We start from the raw sequence: 15,346 nt of genomic DNA, 5'->3' as shown, positions 1-15,346 counted from the left end.
AAACAGATTACGTTCATGTGTTGTTTCTTACTCTAGACTACAGAAAACTCTGGACTGTAATACCTGAGGAACTACTTCCTGAGCCCGAGGGAAGTTTGATGGGTGGAGGTCTATGCTTCACTCCCTTCCCCAGTACTGAAGACTGAACTGACACGGTCTCAGGCTGCTAAGAGATAGTGACATTCAGTATACTCATTAAAGTTAAGGTCAAATTAATAGCATTACAACTCCTACATGACAACAGAGTTTAAAACTGCAAAGTACTCTTAATGGTTATAAATTGGTTATTACAGATGTTTCAAAAGAATGTAATTTTTCATAAGAAGATCCATAAAATACACAAAGGACGAAGGAAAAACTTCTGAGTAATAAAGTGGAGAGAAAGAGTTTGAGGAAGAGCAGAGGAATAAGAGTACAGCAAAGCTTCACTCTTATATCTTCTCTAGAAAAACTAACTGTTGAAGCCAGGTGGGTGATCAGTATACACAGGTGTTCATTACACTTTTTGCTCTACCTCTCTGTACTTTGAAAATTTCCATTATAAAAAGTTAAATAATAAAAAGAAAATCAAAGTTAAAAGTAAAAACAAAACAATGCCTCTATCCCTCAAAAAATAGTACTTAACATTTCTCAGATTCCTTGAGAAACAATTAGGCAGAAAAAAGTAACAGCAGAAAAAAAGTTAACCAAACACACTTCTGCTTCTTTCCCTGGAGAAGGCTGACTCAAGCTGGCGGAGCCACTGGAGCTATGTGACATCTTCACTGGACATTTGGCTTCATTCTGGACCAATTCCTGGTACTGACTGACTACTCTGGAATATGAGGGGGAATACAGGTATGGATTAGCTAACTGTTTTAAGCACAAATTTATTACACAGGAAATGTATAACTGTTAATGAAAAAAGTTCTATCAAAACTAACAGAAAGATTTAGACAATTTATCTTTGTTAAAAGCACATTTTTCTAATCTTTTTAAATAACAAGCTAGTGCTGAAAACGTTTTGCTAACTAACAACCTAAAGATATACTTCCAGTATCTTGTCTCTAAAGCAGAAATTACAGTGATTATTTCACCAATAAACAGCCAAAAGAATTATCCCAACTTTCACTTATATTCTGATCAAAGTACAACCTAGAAATCATTTTCTTTAGCTACCGTAAATACATCTAAGTTTTCTTATTTAAAATAAAGCTTTACTTTAAACATTCTTTTAATTGTTATTTTCCTATTTCTAGTAAAAGATCCTAGTAAAGCATAATTAAAATCAAAGCTTTGACTCCTAATGGAATACTCTCTACCCTGTAAGAGTGAAGTTGATCATATCCATCCAGATCAAAAATAAAGATACAACTATTTTTACCTCTCAGCATCAGTCTTTGATCCAATAATGAACCTACATAAAAAAAAAAAGAGGAAAGTATTAGATATCCAGACTTGCTTTAAAAGGCCCTGAGATTACTTTTGAAGGCTTCCATATTTTAATGACAGTAATTTTAGAGACTGAATTAAAATCTACCAAGATACCATGAAAAAAAGAAAAAAAAAATCTTGTTAAATACATTAAAAAATATGAAGCAGTGACCAAGTTTTGCATGCATTATAAAACAATTCTGTGAATAATTTGGCTGATTTAATTTAAGGGATATTTATTTTGGCACAAAACCTATGTATCAAAACAAAATCTGGGCTGAAAGTTAACAAGAGCTATACATCCTTGCAAGTATCTGTCCTACAACAAAATTCACTGAATTGTGTGCAAGGCCTTTGGCCTTCTTCTCACTTTCATCTTTGATTTTGGAAGTTGTTATTAATGTCTACATGGCAGGATCTTAGAATATATTTCAGACAAGGAAGATCACCGCCAATTCAAATAAAGTGTCTTCACCAAGTCTTTTAAAAGAGTTTGACATTTATATGATTTCTTAACAGATTAAAATAGTGAGTTTGTTTATTTTTTAATTACCAATTTGAATGATCATCTGTGGAGAAGCTGAAATATAAAATGTAAAAAAAAGAAAAAAACTTGGTTAATGCAGCTCAAACTTTCACTTCATAGCGATTTAATCAAGTAATTTATGAATATGGAAGAATGACTGGAAGGTAATTAAATCATGCAGCATTTTTGCAGCAATGTCCTGATGTAAAAAGCAAAAAATTCAATTATGTTCTTGTTAAACAAATCTAATCAGTTGGCTTTTTGAACCTTTTTTTTTTTGAACCATTTTTTTTAAATGAGAGAATGTATGTTACTCCCTTGTGTTTGAGAAAAGTTAATAACTAAAATAACCAATGTGTCTCTTTAAGAAGACTCAAAAAATAGTTAAAATATTTGATCTTTCTACAAAAACAGAAACTACTAATGTGAAAAAATTAGCTGAGGATTTCCTGATTGCTATTGTTCCCTCCCATCAACTTTTACTTAGGTATTGGTGAGGTTATTCTTTAAAATCCATCTTTCTTTTGTAGTTTCAACCAGCATTTTGTAATGATTTAATGCAGAGGTGGACCCTGCTTTTTTCTCCTGAGTTCCTCTTTATTTTTTCCTCTTTATAGAACAGCACCAACTTGATTAAAAAACAGAAGTAATAATAAAACTAACACCTAACTAAAACTAAATACTGGGTATCTTGTAGTAAATACATGCAGTCTGTAAGTTTAGGAAGATCAACTAGTTGGCTCTCCGTATCTGTGGGTTCCACATCCCCAGATTCAACCATCATGGACTGAAAATATTCAGGGGAAAAAATTCCAGAAAGCTCAAAAATGCAAAACTTGAATTTGCCATGGGGGGCAACTATTTATGTAACATTTAAATTGCACTTACTGCTATTTGCATAGCATTTAGATTGTATTAGGTATTACAAGTAATCTAGATAAAATATGTGGGAGGATGTGTGTAGGTTGCAAATACAACACCATTTTTATATTGAGACTTGAGCATCCAGGGGTCCTTGAACCAAACTCCTGTGGATACTTAGGGACAACTGTATACGTATCTCCAGAGCCAGTAACTACATTAAGTACTGAATCTGTGTCCTTACAGGCAGTGCTGAAATATCAAGCATTTTTAATAGCTTTTACATTTATATTTAGAGTAAACTTGCTTCCCATTTGAAACTATCGCCCAGAAGCACTTCATGCTCACAGAGAGGTTAAAGTGGCAACACATAAATATATCAAGAGGGATATCACAGGCATATCTTCAAAGCAAAAATAAAAATAATTACAGAATAGGTTTTTAAAAAGGAAACAATTATTTTAAAGAACTCCTGGACAATATGGTAACTACAACTTAAGTTTACTTAAAGGTTTGCTGCCAAATCTAACTGGACTATCTAACTAACAAATGAAACCCCGAAGGGAAATTGTGAGTCATTAATAGTTCACCATTAGTTGCTAAATAAATTCTGATGGCTTATTTTGTGAATTACATGCATCTAACTCACTGAGATGGAGACATCTGGCTGTCACTTTCTTCATCTTCTTTACACGGCTGTATTTTACCATAGTAAAGTGGATCACCAAGTGACTGCAAAATGGTCAGCTTTGTTTTCTGATACTGATTACCAGCTTCACATTCAAACACATAATCATCTTTTATATCCTGAAAAAGAACATTCCAAATAAATACCTTCTCCAGTAAATACATAACCAGAAATAAATGACAAAGTAACATATCTGACAATTAGAAGACTAATGGAACATAGTCTATAGGCCTATTTAAGAGTGCCTAAGACAATGAAGCCCAGGATTATTTTTTTACACAGTACTTTGCGAATGAGAGCTCCAAAGGGGTATCTAGTTAACAGAGCCTGAGTAAAACGTCAGAATTGCATATAATGGAGATATGAATGCAAATACGAAATATTAAGAGGCTAAAACTTTCAAAAACAAACCTGTTTCTACTTATCATCATTCTTCTTGCTATTGCAAATACAAAAACATCTGTCATCATTGCACTTCTAGATTCATCTAATCAAGTATTCCTATTTCTCCCTTTAAGAAATTATAATTGCTATTAGGGAAACGTACACAAAACATTTGATATCTTTACAGTAACTTACTAATTACTAACTTGAAACAGAAAACAAGTCAGAACTACCAATATGTGACCAAAACAAGAGTAAAAATGCAGTTATGCATTAAAAATGCCCTTTAGAATAGAAACCATACTTCTTGAAAAAAAATTAAAGTTTGTCCCTTTTTTAATTCAGTGAACTCCCAGAAAGTTCTTTAAAAAAAAATCCCAAAGTAAAGGCTACTATACTTTAAATTTAATAAATTCAGATCCCAGATTAGAAACAGCATTAGAAACGGAGACCGCAATGGTTACTTACATGGGCTGGCCAGACTGTTGGTTGTGAGTCATCAGATTTGATAGACTTTTCCACTTTGGCGTATTTTTCCACCTAAGCAATCAAGAGACAGCAGATATAATGGAATCAGTATTATAACTAAAGAGAAAAACCTAAGTAACTTAGTAACTAACCAATTCTAAAGAGTTGAGTGTATAACAGAAACAGGAGAAAGAAATAGGAAAATAAAAGAAATACGGGACCTCCCATTAAAAGACCTTTTTCCTGTCTTTGCTCATTTATTGCTGATGTGTATCATGGATCAGCAAAGAATACGATTCAAGGTTCCTCATCTTGGCCAATGCTCCAATATTACTAATTTTTAAATTTAACCAGTGAGGAAAGAAGCATTATCAGGAAATTATGATGAAATATTATGGAAAAAAATCAGACGCATTTTATGCATATTATGTAATATGTACCATCTTTTTCAATTTTTTGAAATTCTTTAGTTATTATTCCTGCTCTAAACACAGACCTATAATGAGTTATATTTTTAGACAAATTAATGTGAAAGAAGAATGTAGCTTCTGAAAATAAGCAGTTGATTTATCTTTGCACAGATACAGAGAACAAACTAGTAGTTACCAGGGGAGGGGAAAAGGGGAGGAGCAGTATAGAGGTGAACGGAACACAAAAGGGTTATTACAGGATTATATGAAATCACGTGTGTGCAACTTTTCAAAATTATAAAGCACTATAGAATTTAAAGAATCTTTTAGTCAATAAAACAATGAATAAGTAAATAAATAAAAATTTTGAAACGTAAGAGTCTTTGTTTTCCCAAAGTATAAGCTACTATTAGTGAAACTTAGAAATCTTATATGAAACTAAGTGCAATTCAAGAACTGACTTACGTCCACTTCAGAAGGTATGGCCAAATTACAGGGACTCCGTTTCCACATATCTACACACTAAAAAATTAAAAACAATATAAATAAATATACTGAAAATTCAAAATAACACAAAGCATTTGGCATAATAATAAGGTTCACTTAAAAATATATACTTACATTTCCTGCTTTAGAAATTTTGAGGTCATAATGCTGACCTGCTTTTCTTTCCTTCCTTTTTTGTAAGAAATCAAGTAATTTTAGCTGAGGAGGAGGTGGACAATTAGACAGATCCTGCTGCCGATTCAGAGAGGATCTGGAATACCTCTTGAAACACCTGAAATATTAAGAGACCAGAACTAAATAAAGCTAATAAGGGGAAACTGAATAAATATGGGTTTTAAATAGTAAGTGTTAAATATGAAGTTAAACCACAAAGATTTGTAGAACACTGTCACTTGCCAACCAATATCCTAGGCACTGCTGAAATAAAAATGAGTAAGAAAAACAAAATTCCTGCTACCATGGAGCTGACAGTCCAGAACAGAAGACAGACATTCACCAGTAAACAGGTCAGATCATTCCAGATAACAAGGAGCACTAGGAGAAAAGAACAAAGTACTGTGGTGGACAAGTGATAGAAAGGGCAATGTTAGGGAAGGGAGAGGAAGGGAAGAACTCCGAAGAAATGATTTGTGAGCAGAGACATGACAAGAGGAAATGAGTTATGGAAAGATCAGAGAGTGAGTATTTGATGCAGAGAGAAGAATTTAAAAAGGTACAGAAGCAGCAATGAAGTTGGTTTGTTTTTAAAACAGAAAATGTAGGTGTGACTAGAGCACCAGGGTCCATCCAGTGGGAGGTGAGGTCAGAGGGTGAGGCAAGGGCCTTGCAGATGAATGATATGTTTGGACTGAATGTGAAGTACAATAGTGCTTTAGAGGAATTTAAGCAAGTGGTGGCATGATCTGCTTTGAGGTTTTTAAAACATTACTCTGGTTTGCTTACATGCCAAACAGGCCAGAAGGGAGTAAAGGTGAAGTAGGAAGACCAGTTAGGAAGGAGTTTATTACAGATGTCAAGATGAAGATGACAGTGGCTTGGCTGAAGGTACTGGTGGTGAGCATGGAGAGTTGTGGACAGGAACACAGGAGACTTTATAGGACTGCTAATGGATCCTATATGGACTTATTTTACTATCTCCAAAACTGTACCTTTTCCTCAGCATTTATTAGTTCAATAGTGAATCAGGGAATTTAGAAAATGGATAGGTTATTTGAGCCGCTTCAAACTTGAGAAAAATCCAAAGTGGGCAACTCAAACAATTACGCAAAGAGAACTTAATGATGAGCCAACCACAACTGCAGTCCAAATTAATATGCATTCTTTTACTTCATTCAGTAAAAAAGATAGCTAATACACTCAAAGACAAGTTACCATGTTATAAAAAGGCATTTAATTATAAACTGACTTCACAAACTGTATCATTTTTTCCTAAATCTCAAAAATAAATTATGAATTATTTCTTTAAAGGTAGTATTAATCAAAATTAAGGTGGCTACTGGGTACTAGGAAGTGATAAATTATTCTTTCTGCTCATACCTGTCTCATCTCAGAATTTCTTTCTGGTGAACAGACTTTGAACTTGTTTTTCCAAAGAATGTAGAGTGTGCATCATTTCAATATAAAGCAGAGTATAAAAAAAAATTCGAATTCTGATACAAAAAAGTATTAAAAGGCAACTTAAAAAAATCCAAGTTTAAAAAAAAAAATCAGAGCGCTTTTCTACTTGAGAGGGAAAAGATCCCATAAACTGCAAAATTCAGAGCTAGCACTCTAGGAGCACCTCTTGGCTTATCCTTCCACAAAGGCAGTTACCGTTTCATGGGGCGCGTGTTCATCTTCTGCTTGTTATAGAGCAGCCTGTTTGCAGTGCAGGTTACAGCTATAGAAGGATCAAGACACAGTGGTTCTGCCGTAGCCAGAATCAGTTGGCTCTCAAGCAAAAGTTTGTCTTCCTGAAATGTATAAAAGCATGTTTCAAAATGAGATATAAGATTTTCAAATCACATATATCACTTAATCTAGAACTATTCCTTGGAATATTTCTATTAAGGAGCACAGTAAAATAGCAACAGTATTTCAAGTTCTAACTTAAGTGTGTAAACTTTAGAAACTTGACAGCATAATGAGACTACTAATGGAAATTCAGTAATTTGTATAGTATACAAAGTGGTCAAATTGTAAGAATGCCTATCCATTAACTCAATAAGTATTTACTAAGCCCTTAGTGTGTTAGGCACTGTCCTAGATGTCAAGGATAAATCAGTGAACAAGACAGATAAAATCCTCTGCTCCCACAAAGCTTGCAGGATCAAGATGGATGACAGCACTTTCGGTAACAGAGATAACAGTCCCATTCTATACTCAGCTTAACTTTATTACAAGAACAAAAATGACTCCACTAATACTGTGTAAACTCTATACACCCAATTCCAAAGTTTATACAGGCTTTTTAATGGTATTATATAACTCATTCTACTGAATCCTACTTTTTTTTAGCCTAAACACTGAAATATTTTAATGGCTAGAAATAAATTTTTTACAAGTCAAATGAGTCGATTAATATACTGCTGAGTAGAATTTTTGCAAAAAAAAAAAAAGCAGAAGAAACGCTGCTTCTTTCAATAGGTTTCTTCAACTTTTATTATGGAAATTTTCAAAAATACACAAAACAGAAATGTAATGACACCCATGTACCAATATCCAATTTCATTTAACAACCACTCCTCTAACTTCTTGTTTTTGTTTTCCTAGAGTAATTTTAAATACATCTCTGATGTACTATTTCATCTGAAAATCCTTCATCATGCACCACTGATAAGGACCTCTAATATCCAGTCTGATTTTCAATTCCTATTATCTCTATTTTTAATTGGTTTGTTTGAATTTGAACTCAAACTAAGGCCTACACATTGTATTTGGTTTTTACCCCATCTAAACACCTTAAAATTTTTTTTTGAAATGATCACCTCCTCCCCCATCTTTTTTCTTTTCTAATGCACTTGATTTGTTGATATTTGACCAACTATTTTCCCTTGGTATCGTTTAACTGGATCTGGCTGGTTGCTGCCTCATCCATATCATTTAATAGTTTCTCTTATTCATTGAATTACCTTTAAACTGTTAGTTACACAGAGGCTTGATTTAAATTAAAGTTCTATTTTATTAGACAAGAGTTCTTTCCCATCCATCACACCAAAAGGCACACAATGACCAAATGCTCCACTTTTATACCAGAGGGTTTAGTCAGATTATTGGTCTTCCACATCTAAGAAATATTACCACCAAGATTAAGATTTCCAAGCTGATGACATTATAGAAAGTCTATCATTCATTTTACACCTATTAGCTGAAATTTTTCTAAAGAATTTTCCTTTAGTTACTATTTGGCTACCTAAAGTACAGTTCACACAGAAAAGGCAGAATAAAGGTTACAGTCTCTTCTCTTATTTACCAATCTTCAGAGTAAGAAACTGATGCCTTAGGAACCTCCAACGGTGATCAATGAGTTTGTTTTTTAATATCCTTTTAATAGCATTTAATATTCTGGTAAACGAAAAGACTACAGCCCAAACTACAACACAACACTTGATAGCTACTGATGAACTGAATCTTACTTTATAATCCTATTTCAGAGATAGAATAATTCTCATTATTGACATTTTCTTTAGTTTAGTAACTATTCCTCTCTATAGTAACAGGGAAGTGAACACTCTTGCGAGTGGGCACCGCATATATACTGAGCCAGCACTGGAGGATTAATTGGCTCTTGCCAGGATAAGAGAGGTCTGCTGGTGCTACAACCAGCATGGCCGGCAGAAAGACAGGCCAGGCCCACTTCAGAATCCTAGACGACAGAAAATCACTATCTATTTTTATCCATGGTGTGAAGAAAACATTCTGTTTGAGAGGGGATAAAAATCTAAGTTTCACATTGGGCAGATCAGGTCCTAAAGCAACTGGGACTGAACTGTTTCACTTTCTTGAAGGATTACTGCATCTTTGTAGAGACCCTTAACTTCTAAAGCTCATGACAGAATCCCAAACTTTACTCATAAATAAAATTATGAGCAGAAAATACATTCTGCTTAACTTAGTAAGTATTGTTTCATCCTGTATATTACCTGTTTCGGATTAAAAAACAGAACAACTAACCTGGGTCCATTTATGGTTATCACTTGTTATTGAATGTACATCACAGATTAAAGTCTAGAAGAAAAAAAAAAATAAAAACATATTAATGTATAGGCATGCAAGCATATGAAGACATTTAATAAATAAAACCTGAAATAATACCTAATTAAACATTCCTTACCTGCATGGTTGGACGTAAGAGAATGTGCCTACTTTGGTAACCAGGAGATTTCATATTACTGGACTGCCTGTAGTCACGTATTTCTGCTATGACGCATCCACAATGAAAAATATTAACCTGTTTTGGGTGAAAATATTTAAGTAAATGTCATTTTTCAGAAGTCTCAACAAGTGGGTTTATACTGAACGCTCAGGTTTTTTATCTCACACTGACCACTCACATGTTCTTAAACGGAATTCCTTGGTGGATTTACCACCACATAAACCCTTTTGAAGGAACTGTTTTATGTTTATCACTATGATTCAAGAAGCAGCGTAATGCTGTTTCCTAGTTACAGACTGACATTTGGCATTTATATACTATGAATGTTACAGGTCACTGGAATTGCTCTTCTTTCTGACGCTCAGTGGCTCACTGTTGTACTCTGCTAACTTTGTCACTGTTATAAATTGTCAATAACCATGCCAGAGTTTCAGCTTATGGACACATCTGCTTTATTGATTTGCTAAAATTCCCAGAAGACAACTTTTACTAATAAGAGGAAGAAAAATAACAAGGAAGAAAACTAACATTAATTCAAATAGTCTTCTGTTAAAGGTACTGTTTTTTAGTCCTAAGAATCTTTTATCACTCAAGTCTTGCTAATTATCACTTGCCACAGTTGCTTATGGTCCTGGTGTTTTTCACCCATTCAGAACTTCAAGTGGCTACCATGACCTCCAACTTATCAGTTGTTACTATGCTCATGCTTTTTAACCAGTTTTTACTGAGCCACTGCAACGTGAACTGTGTGCCACACACTATCCAAGAAGCTCCACAGATAAAGTGGTGAGGTACTTGCTCTCAGAGTGGGAAGACAGGCAATAAACATGCAACAAATAAACAAGATAATGTGAGATAATGAATGCTATAAAGGAAATAAAATAGGGAGGGGCCAATTTAGACTGTGTGCTCAGATAATAACTCTCTGAGGGAGTGACTTTCAGCTGAAATCTGAATCACAACAAAGGGCCAGACATCTGGACAGATGACTCCAGATAGAAAGAACAGCAGATGAGTAAGACAGGAATAAGCTTGGTGTGTTTTAGTATGGAAAGAAGGCATGGATAGCTGGAGTGCACTGAGTGCGGATGAGAGCCAGGAGGTGAAGACAAAGAGAAAGGCAGGGGTTCTGTACAGCAAGAGGACACTGGAGAACTTTAAGCAGGGGACTTCTTGGTTTTTGGTTTTTTTGTTTTTGTTTTGTAAGCTTAATCTGGTTGTTTGTGGAAAATTGATTTCTGGGGTTCTAGAATGAAAACAGGAAGTTCAGCAAGGTAACTATAGAAGGTCAAGACCATATATTCTGAAGGTACAGTTGACAGTTGCTGATGGACTGAATGTGGAAGGTGAGAGCAGAGTCATCCATTAGACTGGAAAGATTGGTAATGGAACTGGCTTGCGGGGTAAAAATAAAAAGTTCTGTTCTGTTATGGTAACTTTGAAGAACCTATTATATATCATAGTAAACATTCCAGGGCTTAGTTAAAATTAAAAAAAAAAAAAAAAGTCTGGAGCTTGGTGGAATGGTCATTGAGTGAGATACAAGCAAGGAACAAGGAACTAAACGTCATTTTTTTAAACTCATGAAGCTGTTTGAGACCATCTAGGGAGAGGTGTTACTAGAGTGCCTAGGACTGAACCCTGAACATATTTACAGGGGAACAGAGATGACAGCAAAAAAGACTGAAAGAATAAGAGAAAAACCAGGAAGGTGATACTAAGAAGCTGAAAGAAGAGTGTTTCAAAGAGGAAGTAGTCATTTATACTGAACTTTGCTAAGAGACCAATTAAGATGACAACAGAAAAGGATTTTTTAAAAAAGTTGAGATGGTACAGTACACTTCTATTTTTTATCTCACAGAGAGAGGAAAATAAATAGAAGAGAGAAGGATTAAAGTTGTAAATCCTTGATGAGGAGGAGAAGGATCCAGAATTCAAGTGGAGAGGATGCCTTAGGAACATCCATTTTGACAAGAAGGCAGGCAAAAAGTGTGGACAGAGATGTGGGGATGCTAGGGGAAGTTCCCACCTGATGGCTTCTTTTTCCTCAGTAAAGGACCACAGTATGGCTGGGGTGAACCCAAGGGTGTAAGCAGTTTCTTCCGTAATTTCTATTTTTCTTAAAAAATTTTTTTATTGGGGGGGAGGTAATTAGGTTTATTTACATATTTTAATGGAGATACTGGGGACTGAACCCAGGACCTCATGCATGCTAAGAATGTGCTCTACCACTGAGCTATACCCTCTCTCACCATAATTTCTTGATTGTAGCTATAGGGATATTTCCAGTGGATGAGCTAATTGTTACAGCAATTTTAGAAAAATCAACTAAATCTATATATACATTTCAGTACAGTTTAAAGGATAAATATCCCACAATAAACTAATTTTCATATAACTATGTGTAATATCTCATTTCATGTTCCAACCACTGTTGAGGACATAACTAAATATTCTTTATCATAAAACATACAGGTGGAAAATTAAGGACATTTTAGAGAGACAAATTTTGTACCTGAGATTTTTCCAGGAGGTCAACCAAAATAGGAGGTAATTCCTCTGCATCCAAGTATTCAAGCAATTCCCCTTCTTCATAAGGCAGTCGAATGGTCTCAGAATCTTAATTTCAAAACATAAAGTTTCTGAAAATGATAAAGCTCACCAAAAAGCTAGGTAATAATTTAAGTAACTTTTCATAAAAGGTAAAGAGAATAAAGCCAAAAGCTCTCCTGAAGTCCTTTATTTAAGTCTTATAAATAAATCACCTTATATACTGCTGAAAAGCTTGATAAACTATATACAATTTTAGACCAGAAAGAAGAAAAACACCTAACATATTATGGAAAAACATGTGGCACAACAATCACAATATAAATCACAGCCAGTTGCACAATAAACAGAAAATGATAAAATTCTAACATCTGTTAACCAAAAGTTCCCTGAAGACTGCTTAATAAAATCTGGAAATTGGAATAGTAATTTGGCATTGCCTCTGTAAAATAATCACTTATAGAATATAATTCTCTCACTGTTACATTTTACAATTAATAACCAATATAAGAAAAATTTCTTAACTAGGTTAAGTTCCTTGTAGAACCCATAATATCATCACTATCAAAACTTAAACTCCTCTTTAGTGAAATCTAAGAGTACGTAAATTTTAGAACTATTTTTATACTCACATTATTAGGAATAAAATGTTAATATATGAAAACTACTCAAAAGACAGTGAATCTGCTTAACTTTGAAAGCTTCAGACTCAAAATATATTCAAAATGCAGAAGAAAAACATACCTTAAAACACCTTATGCTATCTTAATATATAAACACCAATAGAACAAAAGAAAATTTTGACAATTACTTTAAAATTATATCTTTTATAATTTAACTTCAAAGACCTATTTCAATCATAAGACTTCTTAAATTCAGGAAATCTAATAACTTCTAATGTTCCAATAAAATATCAAGAGGAGGAAAATTTGGAATCAAAATCTTCTTTTATCAAGTCACAACTGATCTGAAGGACAGCTCATTTAGCAGGGTAAGAACCTGCTTTTCTAAAAGACAGCACTTTCTGCCAAGCAGAGAGATTTTCATGGCTGCTGCCCTCTGGAGGTTCTTACCTGATCCATTTTTCCCCCTGAGCATCAGAGAATATCCCTCATTTCCTGGGTATAGGTTGACCACTAAACATGACAATGTCTCTTGCATAACAAGCTTCTCTAACAAGTTCACATTTCTTCTTAATTTCTGCTTTAAAAAGAGGTAGAGCTCATGAAAATAATCCAGCATAACTTTAATAAATAATGCAATCATTTAACAAAACCAGATCTGAATTAATCTCTTGGTGCTCCTTCCATATCTATGTAAAGTTAATTCTGATCTATTACTATGTTTTATGCAGATGAATTATTATCAGAAAGAAAAACCAGTGACCTATAAAACAATAAAAATACTTAAATATAAAGTATGTACCTCTGAGCACACAAGTAGCAAATATTAGAAATATTTTAAAAGAAAAACTGTTAAATGTAAATTTTTTTTAAAACATGCTATTATGTATAATTAGTTTCTATTAAGAATAAATCTATACAAATAAATAATTTGGGGCATTCTCTTAAGTTGTACTGCTACAAAGCACATTATTTAAATAGTTTATGGCCTAAATTAGATCCCAACAAGTTCAATAGCTCTAAGTATCTGAAATGTTAAATCCCAAAATATCTAACTGGTAAGGGGACATGAACAATTTAAGTAATTTTATGTAAATTCAATTTAACAGCTCCTTAGGAACCACTTTGCTAAAACAAAACAAAAATAAAAACACCCCAAAACAAAAAACTATCAGGAAACATAATACACATACATGAAAATCCATTATTTTAGAAATGTGTGATTTGAAATGAAGCTCGCTTACAATTCCTTTCATCAAATCTTATTTGAGTACAAAAATAAAAAAAACTTATTTGTTAAAGATGTCAGTCAATAGAACATTTATTTTCACTGGATCCCAAAAAACAAATCTGTTTTGAGTATTTTATATTAAACATGTATATACACACAGTAATAAGCGGAAAGAAATGGCAAGTTCTTGATCTATTGTCAACATAAGATTAAAAAATTGCATTTTGAAAATTCAAAAAAAAAAAGGCAAAGCAACTTTTAACTACTTTGATGGAAAGTCAGAAAATGTCTTTCTTAAAGGACCAGACAGTATTTTAGGCTAGTATATGGTCTGTGTTGCAAGTACTCAACTCTGCTACTTAATCTCAAAATTGGCCATGGACAAGACAAACTAAGGGGTGTGGCTGGACTCTAATAAAATTTCATTTACAAAAACATGTGGGCCTAATATGGCTGTTGGACAATGGTTGTCAACCCCAATTTAGAATCTTCACTTAGGTATCTCTCCTACCTTAGCTACGTCTCTGAGGTAATTAATGGACATCTTCATTATACTGACTGTACTGCCAGTTTATGGTTGTATACTGTGAAAGTTAATAAAAGGAAACCTCAACTAAATTAAAGTGGAAAAGGCCTGTAGAGGGAGTTCTCATGTCCCACCACTCATCATGAATTACCCCAAACGGGAAGACATCAGTTGCTGATCCCAACAAGAAGAGAATTACCCTGCACACTCAAAGAGGAAATGCAACTACTTTACCTCCCCAACTGGGGAAAGGAAGACTTTCTTCTTATCCAGCAAGAGTGAATGGAAAAGGGATGCAGCCCTAGCGATGGAAAACACCTGCAGCTCAGCCACTGAAAAGCTGTCATCTCCTGAACTTTTACTTTCCTCCAATGAACTCTCATTTTTTTCCTTGCTGTTGACTTTCTTTCCCTGTCCTGCCCGCCTTATACTAAAAGCCTTCCATGTTATATATAACTCCTCAGAGTATCTCTGCCAGATGAGATGCTGCCTGATTCATGAGTCGTTTAACAAAGTCAATTAGATCTTCAAATTTACTCAGTTAAATTGTTTTTTTAACAATAAGTCAAAACTTATAAAATATATACTTCAAACATGTGCAATTTATTGTATGTCAATTATACCTCAATAAAACTTACGGAAAACATACCATAAGACTTATTCAGTTTCACAATCATTTTTCTCCTTAAGATTTTAAAGGTTAGATACTACTGGAATTCCACTAATTTTCTGTCTAAGAGTTATTCATTTTAAAATTAAAGACAGACAATAGAAGCTAATTTGAGCCCTTTAAGGCCTTTACAAC

General features: G+C 33.9%; 1 protein-coding gene across 16 annotated transcripts in view; it reads right to left on the bottom strand.

Annotated features, from left to right (window-relative positions):
- SUPT20H (SPT20 homolog, SAGA complex component) overlaps positions 1-15,346 on the bottom strand; it is a 33,326-nt gene that overhangs the window by 11,373 nt on the left and 6,607 nt on the right. For 10 of the 16 annotated variants that reach the window (XM_064493194.1, XM_064493196.1, XM_031465908.2 and 7 more), the window contains 13 exons: positions 13,235-13,364; positions 12,127-12,230; positions 9,570-9,686; positions 9,410-9,463; positions 7,070-7,209; positions 5,372-5,528; positions 5,216-5,272; positions 4,341-4,412; positions 3,450-3,607; positions 1,967-1,993; positions 1,364-1,396; positions 697-814; positions 64-166 (listed from right to left, as the gene is read on the bottom strand). In XM_064493194.1, coding sequence (XP_064349264.1) covers positions 64-166; positions 697-814; positions 1,364-1,396; positions 1,967-1,993; positions 3,450-3,607; positions 4,341-4,412; positions 5,216-5,272; positions 5,372-5,528; positions 7,070-7,209; positions 9,410-9,463; positions 9,570-9,686; positions 12,127-12,230; positions 13,235-13,364 — 1,270 coding nt within the window. The remainder of the gene's footprint in view (positions 1-63; positions 167-696; positions 815-1,363; positions 1,397-1,966; positions 1,994-3,449; positions 3,608-4,340; positions 4,413-5,215; positions 5,273-5,371; positions 5,529-7,069; positions 7,210-9,409; positions 9,464-9,569; positions 9,687-12,126; positions 12,231-13,234; positions 13,365-15,346) is intronic. The other 6 variants (XM_031465909.2, XM_031465917.2, XM_010993895.3 and 3 more) reach the window with 3 other exon arrangements.

This window comes from Camelus dromedarius, chromosome 13, assembly GCF_036321535.1.
Source record: "Camelus dromedarius isolate mCamDro1 chromosome 13, mCamDro1.pat, whole genome shotgun sequence".
NCBI classification, from domain to species: domain Eukaryota; kingdom Metazoa; phylum Chordata; class Mammalia; order Artiodactyla; family Camelidae; genus Camelus; species Camelus dromedarius.
The sequence above is the reverse complement of the archived record's forward strand: the minus strand, read 5'-3'. Positions and strand labels throughout refer to the sequence as shown.